The 15490-nt window shown below is 40.9% G+C and overlaps 1 protein-coding gene across 3 annotated transcripts in view; it reads left to right on the top strand.

Moving 5' to 3' along the window:
* Positions 1–15490, top strand: part of LOC122554193 (rho GTPase-activating protein 29-like) — a 124321-nt gene that overhangs the window by 94120 nt on the left and 14711 nt on the right. For all 3 annotated transcript variants that reach the window (XM_043698842.1, XM_043698843.1, XM_043698844.1), the window contains 3 exons: positions 218–343; positions 4244–4342; positions 9819–9982. In XM_043698842.1, coding sequence (XP_043554777.1) covers positions 218–343; positions 4244–4342; positions 9819–9982 — 389 coding nt within the window. The remainder of the gene's footprint in view (positions 1–217; positions 344–4243; positions 4343–9818; positions 9983–15490) is intronic.

The raw sequence follows: 15490 nt of genomic DNA, 5'->3' as shown, positions 1-15490 counted from the left end.
TTCCATTAGGTTTTACAGAATGAAATATCAATTGTCCATCTCCTTTTGTACCACCAAACACTATAGTTCATTGTTACTGCATTTCTTTCAGTTTTAGTATTACTTGGGATATGGTTTTTCTTTTGGTTTATGAAATGATCTGTTGTGTCATGGGTGTGACTAAATCAGGTGATATTATCAGTTATGTGCCATTACCAATGCTTTTTTTTTTCAACAGTCCGGAATCATATGCCATTTAGAGCTTGGTCCTCCGTCACTCAGGGGAGTGGTATGTATAGTGATTCTGAAAGTGGAGGAGGAAGCAGTGAATCACGCTCTATGGATTCACCCTCTGCTAGTCCAGGTGTGTAACCAGAAGCTTTTATTACAAATATTACATTCTGGATGATCTTCAGTTCATTGGTTTTAGATAATTTTTCAAACACACTTGTATTTTCATCAGATAGTTGGTTAGCTCAACTGGCTAGACAGCTGGTTTGCAATGCAGGGTGATGCCAACAGCATGAGTCCAATTCCTGCACTGACTAAGGATACCATTAAGGATTCTCCTTCTTCAACCACTCCCCTCACCTGAGACGTAGTGACCCTCAGGTTAAACTACCACCTGTTGTGTCTATCTCTAATCTCTATTGTCCGGTACGGTCACGTACTTTCATTACCCATTTGCTAGTGAAGACATTGTACTAATCCTTAACTTAGATTTTGTTAATCTGTTTAAAATTTTAGAAAGACTTGGAAATTGAATATTACAAAATTTAATGGATAAAGGAGTTACTTCTCTAGTTGCTAACAGTATTGAAGTAAGACATAGGGGTCATCAAGTAAGCTCCACCATTCAATGCAATCATAATTGACATGACAGTCCTCAAGTCCATTTTCCTGTCTTATCCCCATAAACCTTGATTCCCTTCCTGATTCAAAATATGTCCATCTCAGCCTTGAATAGACTTGAGCAGACTCAACAGGACTCTGCAGTAAAGAATTGCACACACTGACTATCTATAAGAGAGAACATCCTTCCTCACCTCTGTCTTAAATGGGAACCCTCTTCCTCTGAGATTATGATCCCTGATTCCAGACTCTCCCACAAGTGCATCTACTTTGTCAAGCCTCCTAATAATCTTACGTTTCATTCAGTCCTAGCATTTTAAGGATAAGAGATCTGAGGGTGAGAGATCAAATCTGTGCACCATATCCTAGATACAGTCTCATCAAGACTCTCCAGTTACACCTGTACTTGAATCACTTTGTAACGAAGCCAACATACCAGTTACTGTCATTGCTACTTGATGCAATTTAAAGGAGATGTGCAAGACAAGTTTTCACACAGAAGGTGGTAGGTGCCTGGAACAGTCTGCCATGGGAGGTGGTAGAAGTAGATAGAATACCCATGTTTAAGAGGCACTTGGACAGATATGAACAAGCAGGAACTAGAGGGATATGGATGATGTGTAGGCAGATGGTATTAGTTTAGAATGGCATCATGGTTGGTGCTGACATGGTGGACCAAAGGGTCTGTTCCTGTGCTGTAATGCTGTGTATTCTGTGTCTTCTCTCATTCTCCTAAACGCCAATGATTACAGGTCCAAACTACTCAACATCTCATTAAGACAATCCCTCCATGCAGAGAAACAACCTAATGGACCTTCTCTAACTGCCTCAAAAGCCAGTATATTTTCCTTAAATAAATGGACTAAAGCCCCACCCCCTCCTATTTCTCTCTCCACCCCTGAGGCTCCCAGCCTCATTCCTCTCCATGCTAACATACTCATTCAGTGGTAGGGAAATTATTAGAGAAAATTCTGAAGGAGGGAATTAATTTCCATTTTAGAGAAGCAAGGTTTGATCAGGGATAGTCAGCATGGCTTTGTGAGAAGGCGATCATGTCTACCAAATCTGGTTACATTTTTCAGAGGTGACCAAGCATGTAATGTCATTTTTACGGATTTCAGCAAAGCTTTTGACAAAATGCCACAGGAGAGACTGATGAAGAGACATGTTGGATCCAGGATAACGTGGCAATTTGGATCCAAATTTGACTTAGTGGGAGGAGACAAGTGGTGGTGATAGAAGGCTTTTAGTATAACTGGAGGCCAGTGTCCAATGGCATACCACAGGGATCAGTGCTAGATGGGTCTTGAGGGGTGTGATAAGTAAGTTTGCAAATGACACAGATTAGTTGCATACTTGACAGTGAGGAAGATGGTCTTGGGCCACACGAGGATATAAATGGATTGGGCAGATCAGCCGCAAATGTAACTTAACCCTGATACATATGAGGTGATGCATTTTGGAAGAATTATCAAGACAAGGGAGTACACAGTGAACAGTAGAACATTAAGAAGCTCACAGGAACAGAAGGATCTTGGGGGTGTTTGTACATATCCTGTCCAACCACTTTCAGGGATTTAATAGGGTAGTTAAGAAGACATATGGGACACTCTCCTTTATCAGTCAAGGGTAGATTATAAGAGTAGCTGTGCAGGAATTTGGTTAGACAACAACTGAAGTACTGTATGCACATCAGGTCTCTGCACTTGGGGACGGTTGTGATTGTTCTGGAGGGGGTGCAGAGGAGATGTTGACAGGAATGGAATACCTTTTAGCTACGAAGAGAGACTGGAAAAACTAGGGCTATTTCCTTTGGCACAGAGAAGTTGAGGGGGAACCTGAGAGTCAAAAAGTATGGTGCTGGAAAAGCACAGCAAGTTAGGCAACATCCGAGGAGCAGGAGAGTTGACGTTTCAGACATTAGCCCTTCATCAGAAATATGGGAGTGGAGCAAGTGGCGGGGGGAATGGCACTGAGAAATAACTAGGAGGATGGGATGGGGGAGCGGGGAAGTAGCTGTGAAGGCAATAGGTAATTGCAGGTGGGGGGGGTGACGGTGATAAGTGGAGGGGAAGGTGGAGCAGACAGGTAGGACAGTTCAAGAGGGCAGTGGGTTGGATCTGGAATGAGGTTGGGGGGAGGGGAAATAAGGAAACTGGTGAAGTCGACTTTGATGCCGTGTGGTTGGAAGTTTCCAAGGTGGAAGATGAGGCGTTCTGCCTCCAGTCATCAGGTGGCTTGGATTTGACAGTGGAGGAGGCCTAGGACTTGCATGTCCTTGGCGGAGTGGGAGGGGGAGTTGAAGTGGTTGGTCACAGAGCAGTGGGGTTCTTTGGTGCGTGTCCCAGAGATGTTCCCTGAAACATTCCACGTGTTGGCATCCAGTCTCCCCAATATACAAGACACCACATCGAGAGCAATGCACACAGTAGATGAGGTGTTTGGATGTACAGGAAAATCTCTGCCGGATGTGGAAGGATCCTTTGGGTGAGGAGAGGTGCGGGCGCAGGTTTTACACCTCTTGTGGCAGCAGGGGATGGTGCCGGGAGTGGAGGGTGGGTTTCTCTCAATCGTGATTAACTTGATAGAAATGTACAAGATTGAGGGGATGAACAGGATGAACAGAAAGCAGCTGTTCTCCTTAGTCAAAATGTCAGTGACATAGGATCATAATGTTAAGGTGAAAGGCAGGAGGCTTTATGGAAATTTGAGGAAAACTTTTTCACCCTCAGAGTAGTGGGTGGAGAATACACTGTCTGGGAGGTGGATAACTTCACAATCTTTAAAACATACATGGATGAACAATGAAGGCTATGAATGCATTATTGGAAAGTGGGACTAGTGTAAATTTAGTGTAGCTTTGGCAATTCAGATATGATGGGCTGCAGGATATTGTGGCTAAATCACCACAAGTCACCTTTAATTCAGCTACTTGTTAAGAAATTGCTCACTATCAAGTACTGAAACAATTATTTAAACTTCTATTGCACATGGCAACCAAAATAAGCCTCAAGTAAGCAAGTTAAGCCTCAAAACTCTTATGATTTAATGTTGGAATTTAGCCACAGTTCCAACCAACAGGGTCTTCCACTGAATGTGTGCAGGATTCGATCCTTGTGCAGTGTTGTTCTTCGAAGTGATATGGTAACACAACAGTAATATCTAGATTGTATTTAAAAAAACTAAGGAAAAAGAGTTCTTATTATCCTTCCTAGATGCACCTATTGATTGTTGTACCACCATTCTTAGATTGCAGTTAGATTAGCCTATTCTGTATGAAGTTGGCAACAACCTTGTTTTGATACATCTGTTCAAGCTCAAATAACTTTCATCTTAAACCAATTAATTTTGATTTTGACCTATTTTTGCAATAACTGATAATAATAAATATGGTTGTTTTTAACTAATCCAGGTGATTTCAAGCGAAGGCTGCCCCGAACACCCTCAACAGGCACTATGTCTTCAGCAGATGACTTAGATGAACGAGAACCAACATCACCTTTGGACAATGGTATGTATCAGGTTGCTCTGTATTTGCATTATTATTGTTCTAGTGTTTTGAAATCTACTTATAAAGGATAATATTTTACAAATTTACATAAAGATACAGTCATCCTGACATAGGTAAATTTAAATGTTTGTCTTTGTATAAAGAATGCTAAAAAGGCCCACAGGCAACATTCAAAATTTGCTCAAGTTTTTCTAGTTCATAAAATTCTGTCTTTTTTTGTCATTACTAAGTGCCCGACGTTTTGAAAATGGGTGGGCTGAACACCATCCACACAGCTGGTTCACCTGAGCCACTTCAGTGACCAAGAGTGACGAGAAGAGCAGTGGCTGTATTTATTAAGCATAGTATTACATTTCCCAGGTGTTGTGATATTCTTCTTCGTCCTTCAAAGTGAAGTTGACAGTGTTCTTCTTCTGGTGTGTTTCATAGTGTTTTGGAGGGAGCAAACGTGATTGCCAGGATTGATCTGCATTCAGAAACCTCTGCTGCAAATCAAACAGAATACTGAGTTGAATATACTAGATCAGAATTTCCTGTCTTTGCATTTTCTCTTCACTTTTGCTGTGCTTGCTTTCAAGGGATACTGCACTTTTTCTTTCCATCTGGTTGCGCAAGATGCAGCGGCCCCAGACAAGCTCCTTCCACAAAAGAAATTGATATTAAAACTTCTAATTGAAATCTTCAGAATGAACTTATAGATTGGTTCGACTAGTGTGAATATGTGCACAGGCTGCCTGGAGAAGATATGCTTTGCTAAGAGAGTGTCATCCATTCTGGCTAAATGACCAGTCCAACTCTGATGTAATTAACTCAATGTGCTGGGGATGCTTGGTATATTAGCTAAAGTGAGCAATGTCTGATCTTTTGTCCTATCATCTGATGTTCAGAAGCTTCCCAATACATGCCTTTATCTCTGTATTCTGATTTGCACTGTCATTTTTAACCTGAATTGTTCATGTGGCAATACAGAAACTATTATCTTTTTTGAGGTTTAGCTTCTTAATTCTTAACTTAACTCCTCGTTCTGATGTTGCAAAACCACCTCCTTTTTTCATGCCTATGTTGCTGGTACATACATGGACCATAGTAGTTGGATCCTTACCCCTTCTACTGCGAGTTCCTTTCTCAACCTGAACTGTCCTGTCCTGACTTCTAACATCTGGCAGGCAACACAACTGACTGAACCTGCATTCTTTTCTGTAGAAACACTATTGAACCTTCTAACTATGTTATCTCTCTTCTTACCATCCCCACTTTAATGTCTCCTTGGGATGTATTCAGTTAGTTGATCTGACCTTCAGCCTCCACTCTTGCATCTAATGTTTATTTTGTTTCTAAAGTTGAAAGCCCCTTATTTCTTGGACAATTGGTGCTCCTGTGTTCCTTTACCTGCCTTTTTTGGAGTCATGTTTTTATGTCCCTGAACATTGACTAATCCCTAAGAGATGTGATTGTGACCTGATACAAAGAATGCAAGAAACACACCTCTTTCCTAGTGCATCACATTGTCTGCTGTTCAATTTACAATTCATAGCTTTGAGCTAAAGCTGCACAAATTTCAAATATTTAATGTGAAAATGTTTGGTCTGGATCATATTAGTGCAGACTTTCTTTTAATCAACCTGTTTAGAAATATTATTACACACCTCTCAAGCAGGTGGAACTTGAAACTAGGTCTCTTAGCTCTGAGACGGGGACAAGAGCACAAGAGCCCCTTGTCTCCACACTAGTATCCAGGAGCGCTCTCATGCTGTAACTGTGGCACATCAACTGTCCTGCTATCCTTAAAGTGTTCTAATTTAACTGATCAACTATTCAATTATGTTTACTTATGTTTTGATATTTTTTAACCTTACCATCAGGTGCTATTGTCCAACTGCATGTGAACCTTAGAAATAGAATAATCATTAGTGACATACCAAACACTCACCAAATAGCTTCTTCTAGCAGAGTAAGAATCGATTTCTGGGGGCTGAAAGTTATGAAAAGAAAAAGCAAAGGAGCACCTCTTTTCCTACATCCTGAACCCTCTCAATAACTTAGTTCCACTATTCTAAAGTCATGTACCATTTTGCATGCTCCTACCACCTGGAATATTGTGTAGAACTATGTGGGCCACATTTTGTAAGAAAGACTTCAGTGACCTGGAGAACATACAAAAGGATTGGACACTCTGGAGGCAGGAAACATGTTTCTGCTGATGGGTGAGTCCCGAACCAGAGGACACAGCTTAAAAATGGGTAGGCCATTTAGGACAGAGATGAGGAGAAACCTCCTCATGCAGAGAGTGGTGCTGTGTGGAATGCTCTGCCCCAGAAGGCAGTGGAGGCCCAGTCTCTGGATTCGTTAAAGAAAGAGTTGGATAGAGCTCTCAAGGATAGTGGAATCAAGGGTTATGGAGATAAGGCAGGAACAGGACACTGATTGAGGATGATCAGCCATGATCATAATGAATGATGGTGCAGGCTCGAAGGGCAGAATGGCCTACTCCTGCACCTATTATCTATTGTATTGTCTATAAAAGAGGTTTACCAGAACGTTACCAGGGATGAAGGAGTTGATTTTACTTGGAGTGATTTAAGAAGCTGGGATTTCAAACAAAGTACTGGAGAAACTCAGCAGGTCTGACAGTATCTGTGGAGAGAGAATAAGCACTAACCTTTTTGAGTCCAGTGTGCCTTTTCTTTGGAACCCTAGTATTTTGCTTTTGGAGAAGCTGAGTTATTTTTCTTCAAGCATCAATGCTTAAAAGGAGGTCTCGTAGAGCTGCCCAAATTGGAGGTTTTGTTTGAGTAACTAAGATAATGTTCTTCTGACAATGAGAGGTTATAGATTTAAAATCATTTGCAAAAGGAACTACATTGGAAATTAGATTTCTTCACGCAGCACTGCTATGATCTGGAAACCACTGTCTGAAATTATTGTGAAATCAGATTTTGTAGTAATTTTCAAAAGGCAATTAGAAATTCACTTGAAAGGGATTAATTTATAGAATTATGAATAAAAAGCTGGGCATGGAATTACATTGGACAGTACAAAGACTAAACAGAGGTGCAGTGGGTAAAGTGGTCTTGTGTTCCAAAATATTCCATGTTTCTAATGCATATAGTACCACTGCAGTTTTTTTAAAAAAACACAAACTGTTTTCAAAGTAATCCTTTTGGAGAGATCAATATACATTGGTCTGATTTTGTGTTTTCAAATTTTCTTAAATTTTCCAGCCAATTTCTATGTCACTAGATTAGCAGCAATCTTTCATTTACAAACTTATTGTAATTTTGTTTTTAGATGGATTGAAGAATGTGATCAGCAATAATGTAATTACATTTTGAATTTCATTTTCAAGTTACCATGTTTACATGCTTGTTTCCTGCATTTTAATGAAAACGTAGATGCAATGAGATTCTGCTTTATACCAGTGTTTATTTTCTAAATTGTGCATTTTTTCATTTACTCCTCTCTGTTTAAAATGTGTTGGAAGCATATATTGCAAATTGAGTTCAAAATATATTCTATCATGTCATTCAGGTTAGCACAATAGACTATTTACATTTGTCTCAGCTAATTGTATAAAATTATTAGCTGGCTCTCTGTTCGCTATTATGTTCCTGCCAAGTCCCATCTCTAGAACTGTTAGCGCAAAAACGTAATAGGTAATTTGCTTGATTGGTTGGTCCAGAAATTCCGCTGTCTAATTCCTATTTCTCAGCTTCCCAAGCACAATATAGTGGACAGGAAATGCTTATGCTTGCAAAATAGCAAAAGCATAATTGAATAGATGGCATAACAATGGATCAAATCTAAGCTCTGCAGCCCTGACACAGCTAGTCAGGTATGGTGGTAAAACAACTAATTGAACAATTAATAGGAGGGATGGACTTCACAAATATCCCCATCCTCAATGATTGAAGCCCAGTTCATCAGTGCAAAAAATTAAGCTGATGCATTGTCATCCATCTTCAGCCAGGTGCACCGAGTGTCCAACATATTACCCTGATGAACTCCTGCAGGGATGTCCGGAATCTGAGTTGACTGATTGCCAACAGCCTCAACCATCTTCCTTTATGCTAAGTTTGACTCCAATCAGTGGGGAGTTTTTTTCCCTCATTCCTATGATTGCTATGACTTATTGATACCATAATCGATCAAAAGCTGCCTTGGTATCAAGGACTCATGCTCCACTCACTTCTGGAATTCACTGCCTTCAATGACATTCACTCTCTTCACCAGTAATGTAGAATGATTAGATTAGATTCCCTACAGTGTGGAAACAGGCCCTTCGGCCCAACAAGTCCACACTGACCCTCTGAAGAGTAACCTACCCAGACACATTTCCTTCTGACTAATGCACCTAACACTATATGGGCAATTTAGCATGGCCAATTCACCTGACCTGCACATCTTTGGACTGTGGGAGAAAACAGGAGCACCCGGAGGAATCCTATACAGACGCGGAAAATGTGCAAACTCCACACAATTGTCCGAGGCTGGAATCGAACCTGGGTCCCTGGCGCTGTGAGGCACCAGTGCTAACCACTGAACCACCATGCTGCCCCATATAGCAATAGTGTGTGCCATCTCCAAAATGCACTGTAGTAACTCACCAAGGTTTGTCTGACAGTAGCTTCCAAAGCCATGTGCCCACCACCTCTAAGTTTCCTTTCAAGCCTCATGCTATCCTGGCTTGGAAGTATGTCACTGTTCCTTCACTGTCCCTCATTCAAAATTCTGGAACTCATTTCCTGACAGCCCTGATTTTGTTTCCTCATCTTTTCTTACTTTTTCATTTAGTTCTAGCCTTTCTCTCTTTCAACCTTTGGGGTGTTCTTGCACCCTAAGCAATGCAATGGTTCAAGAAAGCAGCTCACCACCTCTGGCAATGTTCAGCTTCAACACGTTTTTTCTTTTAAAACCTGCTCTGACCAGATATTTGCATAAGCTTCACACACTCCTGCCAAGAAGAATGAACATTAGATCCATCATAGATCATGTGGAATGCGTTTCTGATTTTCAAATTCCCCAACACTCGCTCACCATTTGCTAACCTCAAACAACATGGTACGGTCAAGTCTGACAGGAATATGTGAATGTTAGGCTTGAATTTTAGCTTTTCTTGCCTCATATCAAAAGAAAATTGAACTCCTGTTATCCCATCCAAGAACTGCTATAATCCACCTGTCTGAAGCCTCATCCCTTCCTTCCTTCCTTGAGACTTTGATGTCCTGTTTCCCATCCTGCATCCTGAATCTCAGGTAGCTGCTGTGCTAGCCACAACTAATCTGGCTTAGTTTTCTTATCACACTGCCTTAATGTTAATGAGGTTCAAAGCTCAATGCTGAGATATTCTCATCATTCAAGTGCAAAGATGGTATAAACTATGTACAACCTAAGAAACTTGTACTGTATGTCACAAATTAAGAATATTGAAAGACTGCTATAAGCTAATCTGTGCTCTGCTCCTTTCCTTGTGATGTAGGTTTAAATGAGATTGTGGCAGAGATGACAAGTTCTCCAGGGCCTTTCCGCAATACTCTTATGTCAAAGGCAGCACAAACACACAAGTTACGAAAGTTGCGAGCCCCATCAAAGTGTAGAGAATGTGACAGCCTTGTTGTTTTTCATGGAGCTGAATGTGAAGAGGTACATGATCTTTGACTAAAGTGGTAGCTTTTTTCCACTTTGACATTCTATATTGACAAAAGGAGGCTTATATTTATGGTGGATGAAGGAAAGAATAGTTTTTATGAAATTTGGCTTAGATGTTTTAGTCTATCAATAGTAATTCATGTGTCAAACTCAAAAAAAGTTACACAAAGTAGAGTTCTCATTCTTGGTTTTGCATTTTAGAATATAAGCTGTTTAAAATATAGGTTTTTGACTTACTACTTGTTAAATGGAGAGCCTGAGTCTCTGAGGGTTCTTTTGTTTTGAGAAAGTGGATAAAATAATGGAAATGTTAATGTACAGTATGCAGCAACCTAGTGAAGCCACCCAACACTACATGAATGCAAAAACACCATGTAATAGACTAATGTGATTGTACAACCACTGGGCCCTTTTGCAGCTAGTTGTGAATAGTAATATATAATAAAACAACTAACAGAAAAATAAAGCTCCACTGACATAAACTACACTCAGACAGAATTTTTTTTTATTCCTCCTGAGGCCCCGAGCATCATTGATGCCTCTGTCCATCCAGTTCAATTCATTTTACTTCATCATGAACAATAGTTGAAGGAGCTGGCTACATCAGTGGAAATGGGCCCTGAACACATTCTCAGCTGTAATGCTGATAAAGAAGCTCCATTCCAATTTTTCAATTGCAGCAACAGGACTGGAATCTACCCAGCAATGCAGAAAATGACTCAGTCGACCCAAGCAAGACAAGACAACCAGGGACCCCGACAACAAATTGTGACCATGGAAGTGATCTCCTGTGTACACTTGAAAGCATTCATTTGTGGATGTTTGTGAGGTTCAGATCTAGATGCTTTTCTGCAACATGACTAGTAGCAAAATGACATCACAGAACTACAAGTTGAAGCAATAATGCTGTACCACCTAAAATGGAGCTAAAAAATACACAAATTCCACACAAAATGGGAAAATGAATTTCTGTTCACAGTGTAAATTCTATGACTTTATACAGGTTAATGGATGGGACAGGTTAAGAGGGATATGGGTTAAATGCTGATAAATGGGACTAGTTCAGTTCAGGAAATCTGGATAAGGTAGGCCAAAGGGCTTTTTTTTTTTGCTGTATACCTCTGAGTCTGTGTGCAGTTGGGCTAATTACTACCCCATCAGTATGCCTTCAATCATCAATAAAATAATGGAAGGTGCTCTTGATAATGTACCATGTAATATCCTACCCACCAATGCTCATTGTGCAAGGCAACTGAACTCCACATCACAGTTGTGATCAAAACATGGACAAAAGAGCTGAGACAGAGTACAGCATCGTCAAGATATCTTCAAACATTTAAAGTCAATGGGATTCCAGGAAATCTTCAACAGTTCGAGTCATACTTAGCACCAAAGAAAAGTGTCTATTATTGGAAGCCTAAGTGAGTCCTAAGACATAGCTAACTGGTTTTCTTAGAACAGTGCCCTAGGCTTGGCCGTTTTCAGCTGTTTTATCCATCTGTCATTAGCTCAGAAATGAATATGCTCACTCCTGAATTTAGTACCATTTGCAACTCCTCATAACAGAAGCAGTCTGAGCTCACATTCAACATGACTTGACAACATTCAGACTTAGGTTCATAAGTGGAAAGTTATATTTAGGCCACACAAGTGCCAGGAAATGACCATCCCCATCAAAAAAGCATTTGACTACCTCGTTTTAATATCCAATGGCATTTCCATCACTTGAGGCTGGGAATGCTGCAGTGAATTACTTGATCTCTGGCTCCACAAATCTCATCTGTCTACCAGGCACCAGTTACATGTGTGATTTGGCATTTGCCTGGATTAGTGTGGATGCAGAGATATTGAAGACATCCAGCACCATCAAGGCAAAGCAGTCTCCATTATCAGCATCCTCTCTACTATCTTCAACATTCACTCCTTCTGTATCTCACATACAATGGCAGTAGGTTGTACAATATGCAACATGCACTGCAGTAATTCACCAAACCTCTTAAACAGTACCATTCGTAGCTCTGACTTCCAGCACTACAAGAGGGTCAGTTAGACATTTGTGAAGAGAATTATCAAAGTTTCCCTGCAAGCCACATGCCATTCTGACTTGAAGTTATATCACTGTCCTTTCACTGTCGCAGGCTCAATATCCTGGAACGCCACATGAACTACAGCAGTTAAGAACATGCCTCGCAGCACCATTCCTAAGGGTGTTTTGGGATTAACAAAAATAATGCTAGCTTTGCCAGTGACACTTTCATCCCTTGAATAATTTATTTTCAATTGTCATATTGACATCATAGATATACTGTCTTTTTATTTTTCTATTTAAATTTTGGACTGAAATAGGAAAATAACTTGTTTAAAAAGCAAGGATTGTTGAAGGATTACTGCAATTTTTAGAAGCATGTAATCTGGCACTTATTGTGAGTTACAAAAGGGAGACGGTTCAATACTCTCTTCTTGGAGATTGCCATTATCTGGTACTGCAGATGTAAATGTTGCTTACCATTTTTCAGCCCAACCCAGGTCTTGCTGCATTTAGACAGACTGTTCCAGCTGTAGTATCGGAGTTGTTGCAAATAATGCTCACTGTTATACAGTCATCAGCAAACATCCAACCTTTTACCTTTTGTCATGAGGAGGGATGGGAGTCACTAATGTATTGTCAGACCATCGTCTTTATATTCTGTGGTGTACTCATGTAAACCAAGATACTTCCAATGGAACTACAAAAAGCTGTTGGGCATGATTGAAAACGTTTGGGCCCCATCTTTAGTTGCTAGATCTGTTTATCTTAACATGATGGTGCCAAAATATACAATGAAGGGTATCCTAATTGTGATACTGAGACTTCAGATTTTCAAGAACTGTGTGGCGGTGGTCACTCATGCTAATACTGTCATGGAAGTGTGGGAAATTGCTCAGATAAGTCCCGTACATAAAAAGCAGGAGAAATCCAACCTGACTAATTACCGCCCCATTAGTCTACTGTTGCTAATCAGTAAACTGATGGAAGGTATCAGTAATATAATCACGCAGCACCAGCTTCGTGATGCCCAGTTTAGGTTCCACAAGGGCCATTCAGCTCCTGACTTCATTACCATCTTTGTTCAAGCTTGGACAAAGGAGCTGAATTCCAGAGGTGATGCAAGAGTGACAGCCCCTGGCATCAAGGCTGCGATCAACTGTGTGTTGCATCAAGGAACTGTAGCAAAACTGGAACCAATGAGTATCAGGTGGCAGAGTTGTCACATAAGAAAATGGTTGTGGTTGTTGGAGGTCAGTCATGTCAGCTGCAGGACATCTCTGCAGGAGTTCCTCAGAGTAGTGTCCTAGGTCTAACCATCTTTAGCTGCTTTATCAATGGCCTTCCTTCCATTGAAAGGTCAGAAATGGAGATTTTCACTGATGATTGCACAAAATTCAGCACAATTCACGATTCCTCAGATATTGATGCAGTCCATGTTTAAATGCAACAAGATCTGGACAATGTCCAGGCTTGGGCTAACAAGTGGCAAGTAACATTTGTGCCAAACAAATGCCAAGCTTTGACCATCACCAATAAGAGACAATCTAACCACTATATCTTGACAGTCAATGGTATTATCATTACTGTACCCCCCACTGACAGCATCCTAGGGGTTTACCATTGACCAGGAACAACTGGACTCACCACATAAACATAATAGCTACAAGAACAGGTCGGAGGATAGGAATAGAGCTGAAAAATGTGTTGCTGGAAAAGCACAGCAGGTCAGGCAACATCCAAGGAACAGGGGAATCGACGTTTCGGGCATAAGCCCTTCTTCAGGAGGCTAGGAATACTCTGGTGAGTAACTCACCTCTTGACTCCCCAAGCCAGCCCCTCTACAAGGTACAATCAGGAGTGTGATGGAATACTTCCCCCTTGCCTGGATGAGTGCAGCTCCAACAGTCAAGAAGCTTGACACTGTTCAGGACAAAGCAGCCCGCTTGATTGGCATCACACCCACAAACATCCACTCTCTCCAACACTGATGCTTAATAGTTGTAATAAGTACTATCTGCAGAAATTCACCAAAGTTCCTCAGATAGCACCTTCCAGAACAAGGGCAACAGATACATAGGAACACCACCACCTGCATGTTCCCCTCCAAGCCAGTCACCAACCTGACTTGGAAGTATATTGCCATTCCTTCACTGTTGCTGGGCCAAAATCCTGGAATTCTCTTCCCAATGGCATTGCGGGTCAATCTACAGTAGGTAGATTGCAGTTCAAGAAGGCAGCTCTCCAATACCTTCTCAAAAGCAACTAGGGACAGGCAATAAATGCTAGATAGCCTGCAAAGTCCACATGAATTGGGGAAAAAAAGACAGATTCGAGAGGATGAGCTAAAGTGTGGTTTTTCCACTCTTGTTGGTTCCAAAATCGACCCCACAAGCCCACTCTAGCAGTTGCGTTTTATAGGTCAGGTCAGTCAATAGTGGTGTTACTGAGCTACTCTTCATGATAGACATTAAGGACCCCCACCCAGAGTGCATTTTGAGCACCTGCCACCCTCAGTGCAAGCTACAGATGGTGTTTGTCCTGCAGCAGATTCATTGACTGAAGGAAAGACAATAAATGGTAATCAGCAGGAAATTTCTCACCCATGTTTGATGTGATGAGAATTCATAAGGTCCAGAGCCGATGCTGAGTCCTCTCAAGGCAACTCCCTCCTTACTGGATAGCACTGTGTCACCAGGTCTTCTGGGTCTAATCAGTCAATGGGACAAGGCATGGCATGCCTTCCTACGCTCTTCATTGAGCCAGGGTTGATCCTCAGGATATGGGACAAGAATGTTTATGGTGATTCCTAGGACATTGTCTGTAATGTGTGATTCTTTGAGAATTGTGATGTCACGTTGTTGTCAGGTCATCCATCTGGTTTCTTTCTTTTTATCAAACTTTGTAGTGCTTCGAAAAAACTGAGAGGATGCTAGGCCATTTCGGAGGGCAGTTAAGAGTCGCCCACATTGCTGGTGATCTGGCATCGGCTGTAGGCCAGACCAAATGAAGATGCCAGACTTTCCAAAATAACATTAATGGGCCAGAATGTTTTTTAACAACATTCAACAATTTTATTTCATAGACATCATTTCGAACAGCTTTCAATTCCAGATTTACTAACCTGTCTATGTCTTTTTGTTGACTCTCTTCCTCTTCTTGACATATTATTTTCTTAACTGTCAGGTGTTATCGGCAAGTTTAGCTGCCATGCATTTGGTCCCCTTCTCCAGATAATTGATATAGATTGTAATTAGCTGAGAATTTGTGACCACCTAGTAACTGCAGCATGCCAACCAGACATATCCTTTATCAATATTCTCTGTTTCCTGTTTGCTAACTAACCCTTTTTTACATACTAATATGTTACCCCCACACCACATGCTCTATCTTGTAAAGCAAGCTTTGATATGTCACCTTATATATCTTTTAGAAGTTCAAGTGCAGCTCACTTACCGGTTTACTTCATCCATCAT

Source organism: Chiloscyllium plagiosum, chromosome 11, assembly GCF_004010195.1.
Source record: "Chiloscyllium plagiosum isolate BGI_BamShark_2017 chromosome 11, ASM401019v2, whole genome shotgun sequence".
NCBI lineage: Eukaryota > Metazoa > Chordata > Chondrichthyes > Orectolobiformes > Hemiscylliidae > Chiloscyllium > Chiloscyllium plagiosum.
The sequence above is the reverse complement of the archived record's forward strand: the minus strand, read 5'-3'. Positions and strand labels throughout refer to the sequence as shown.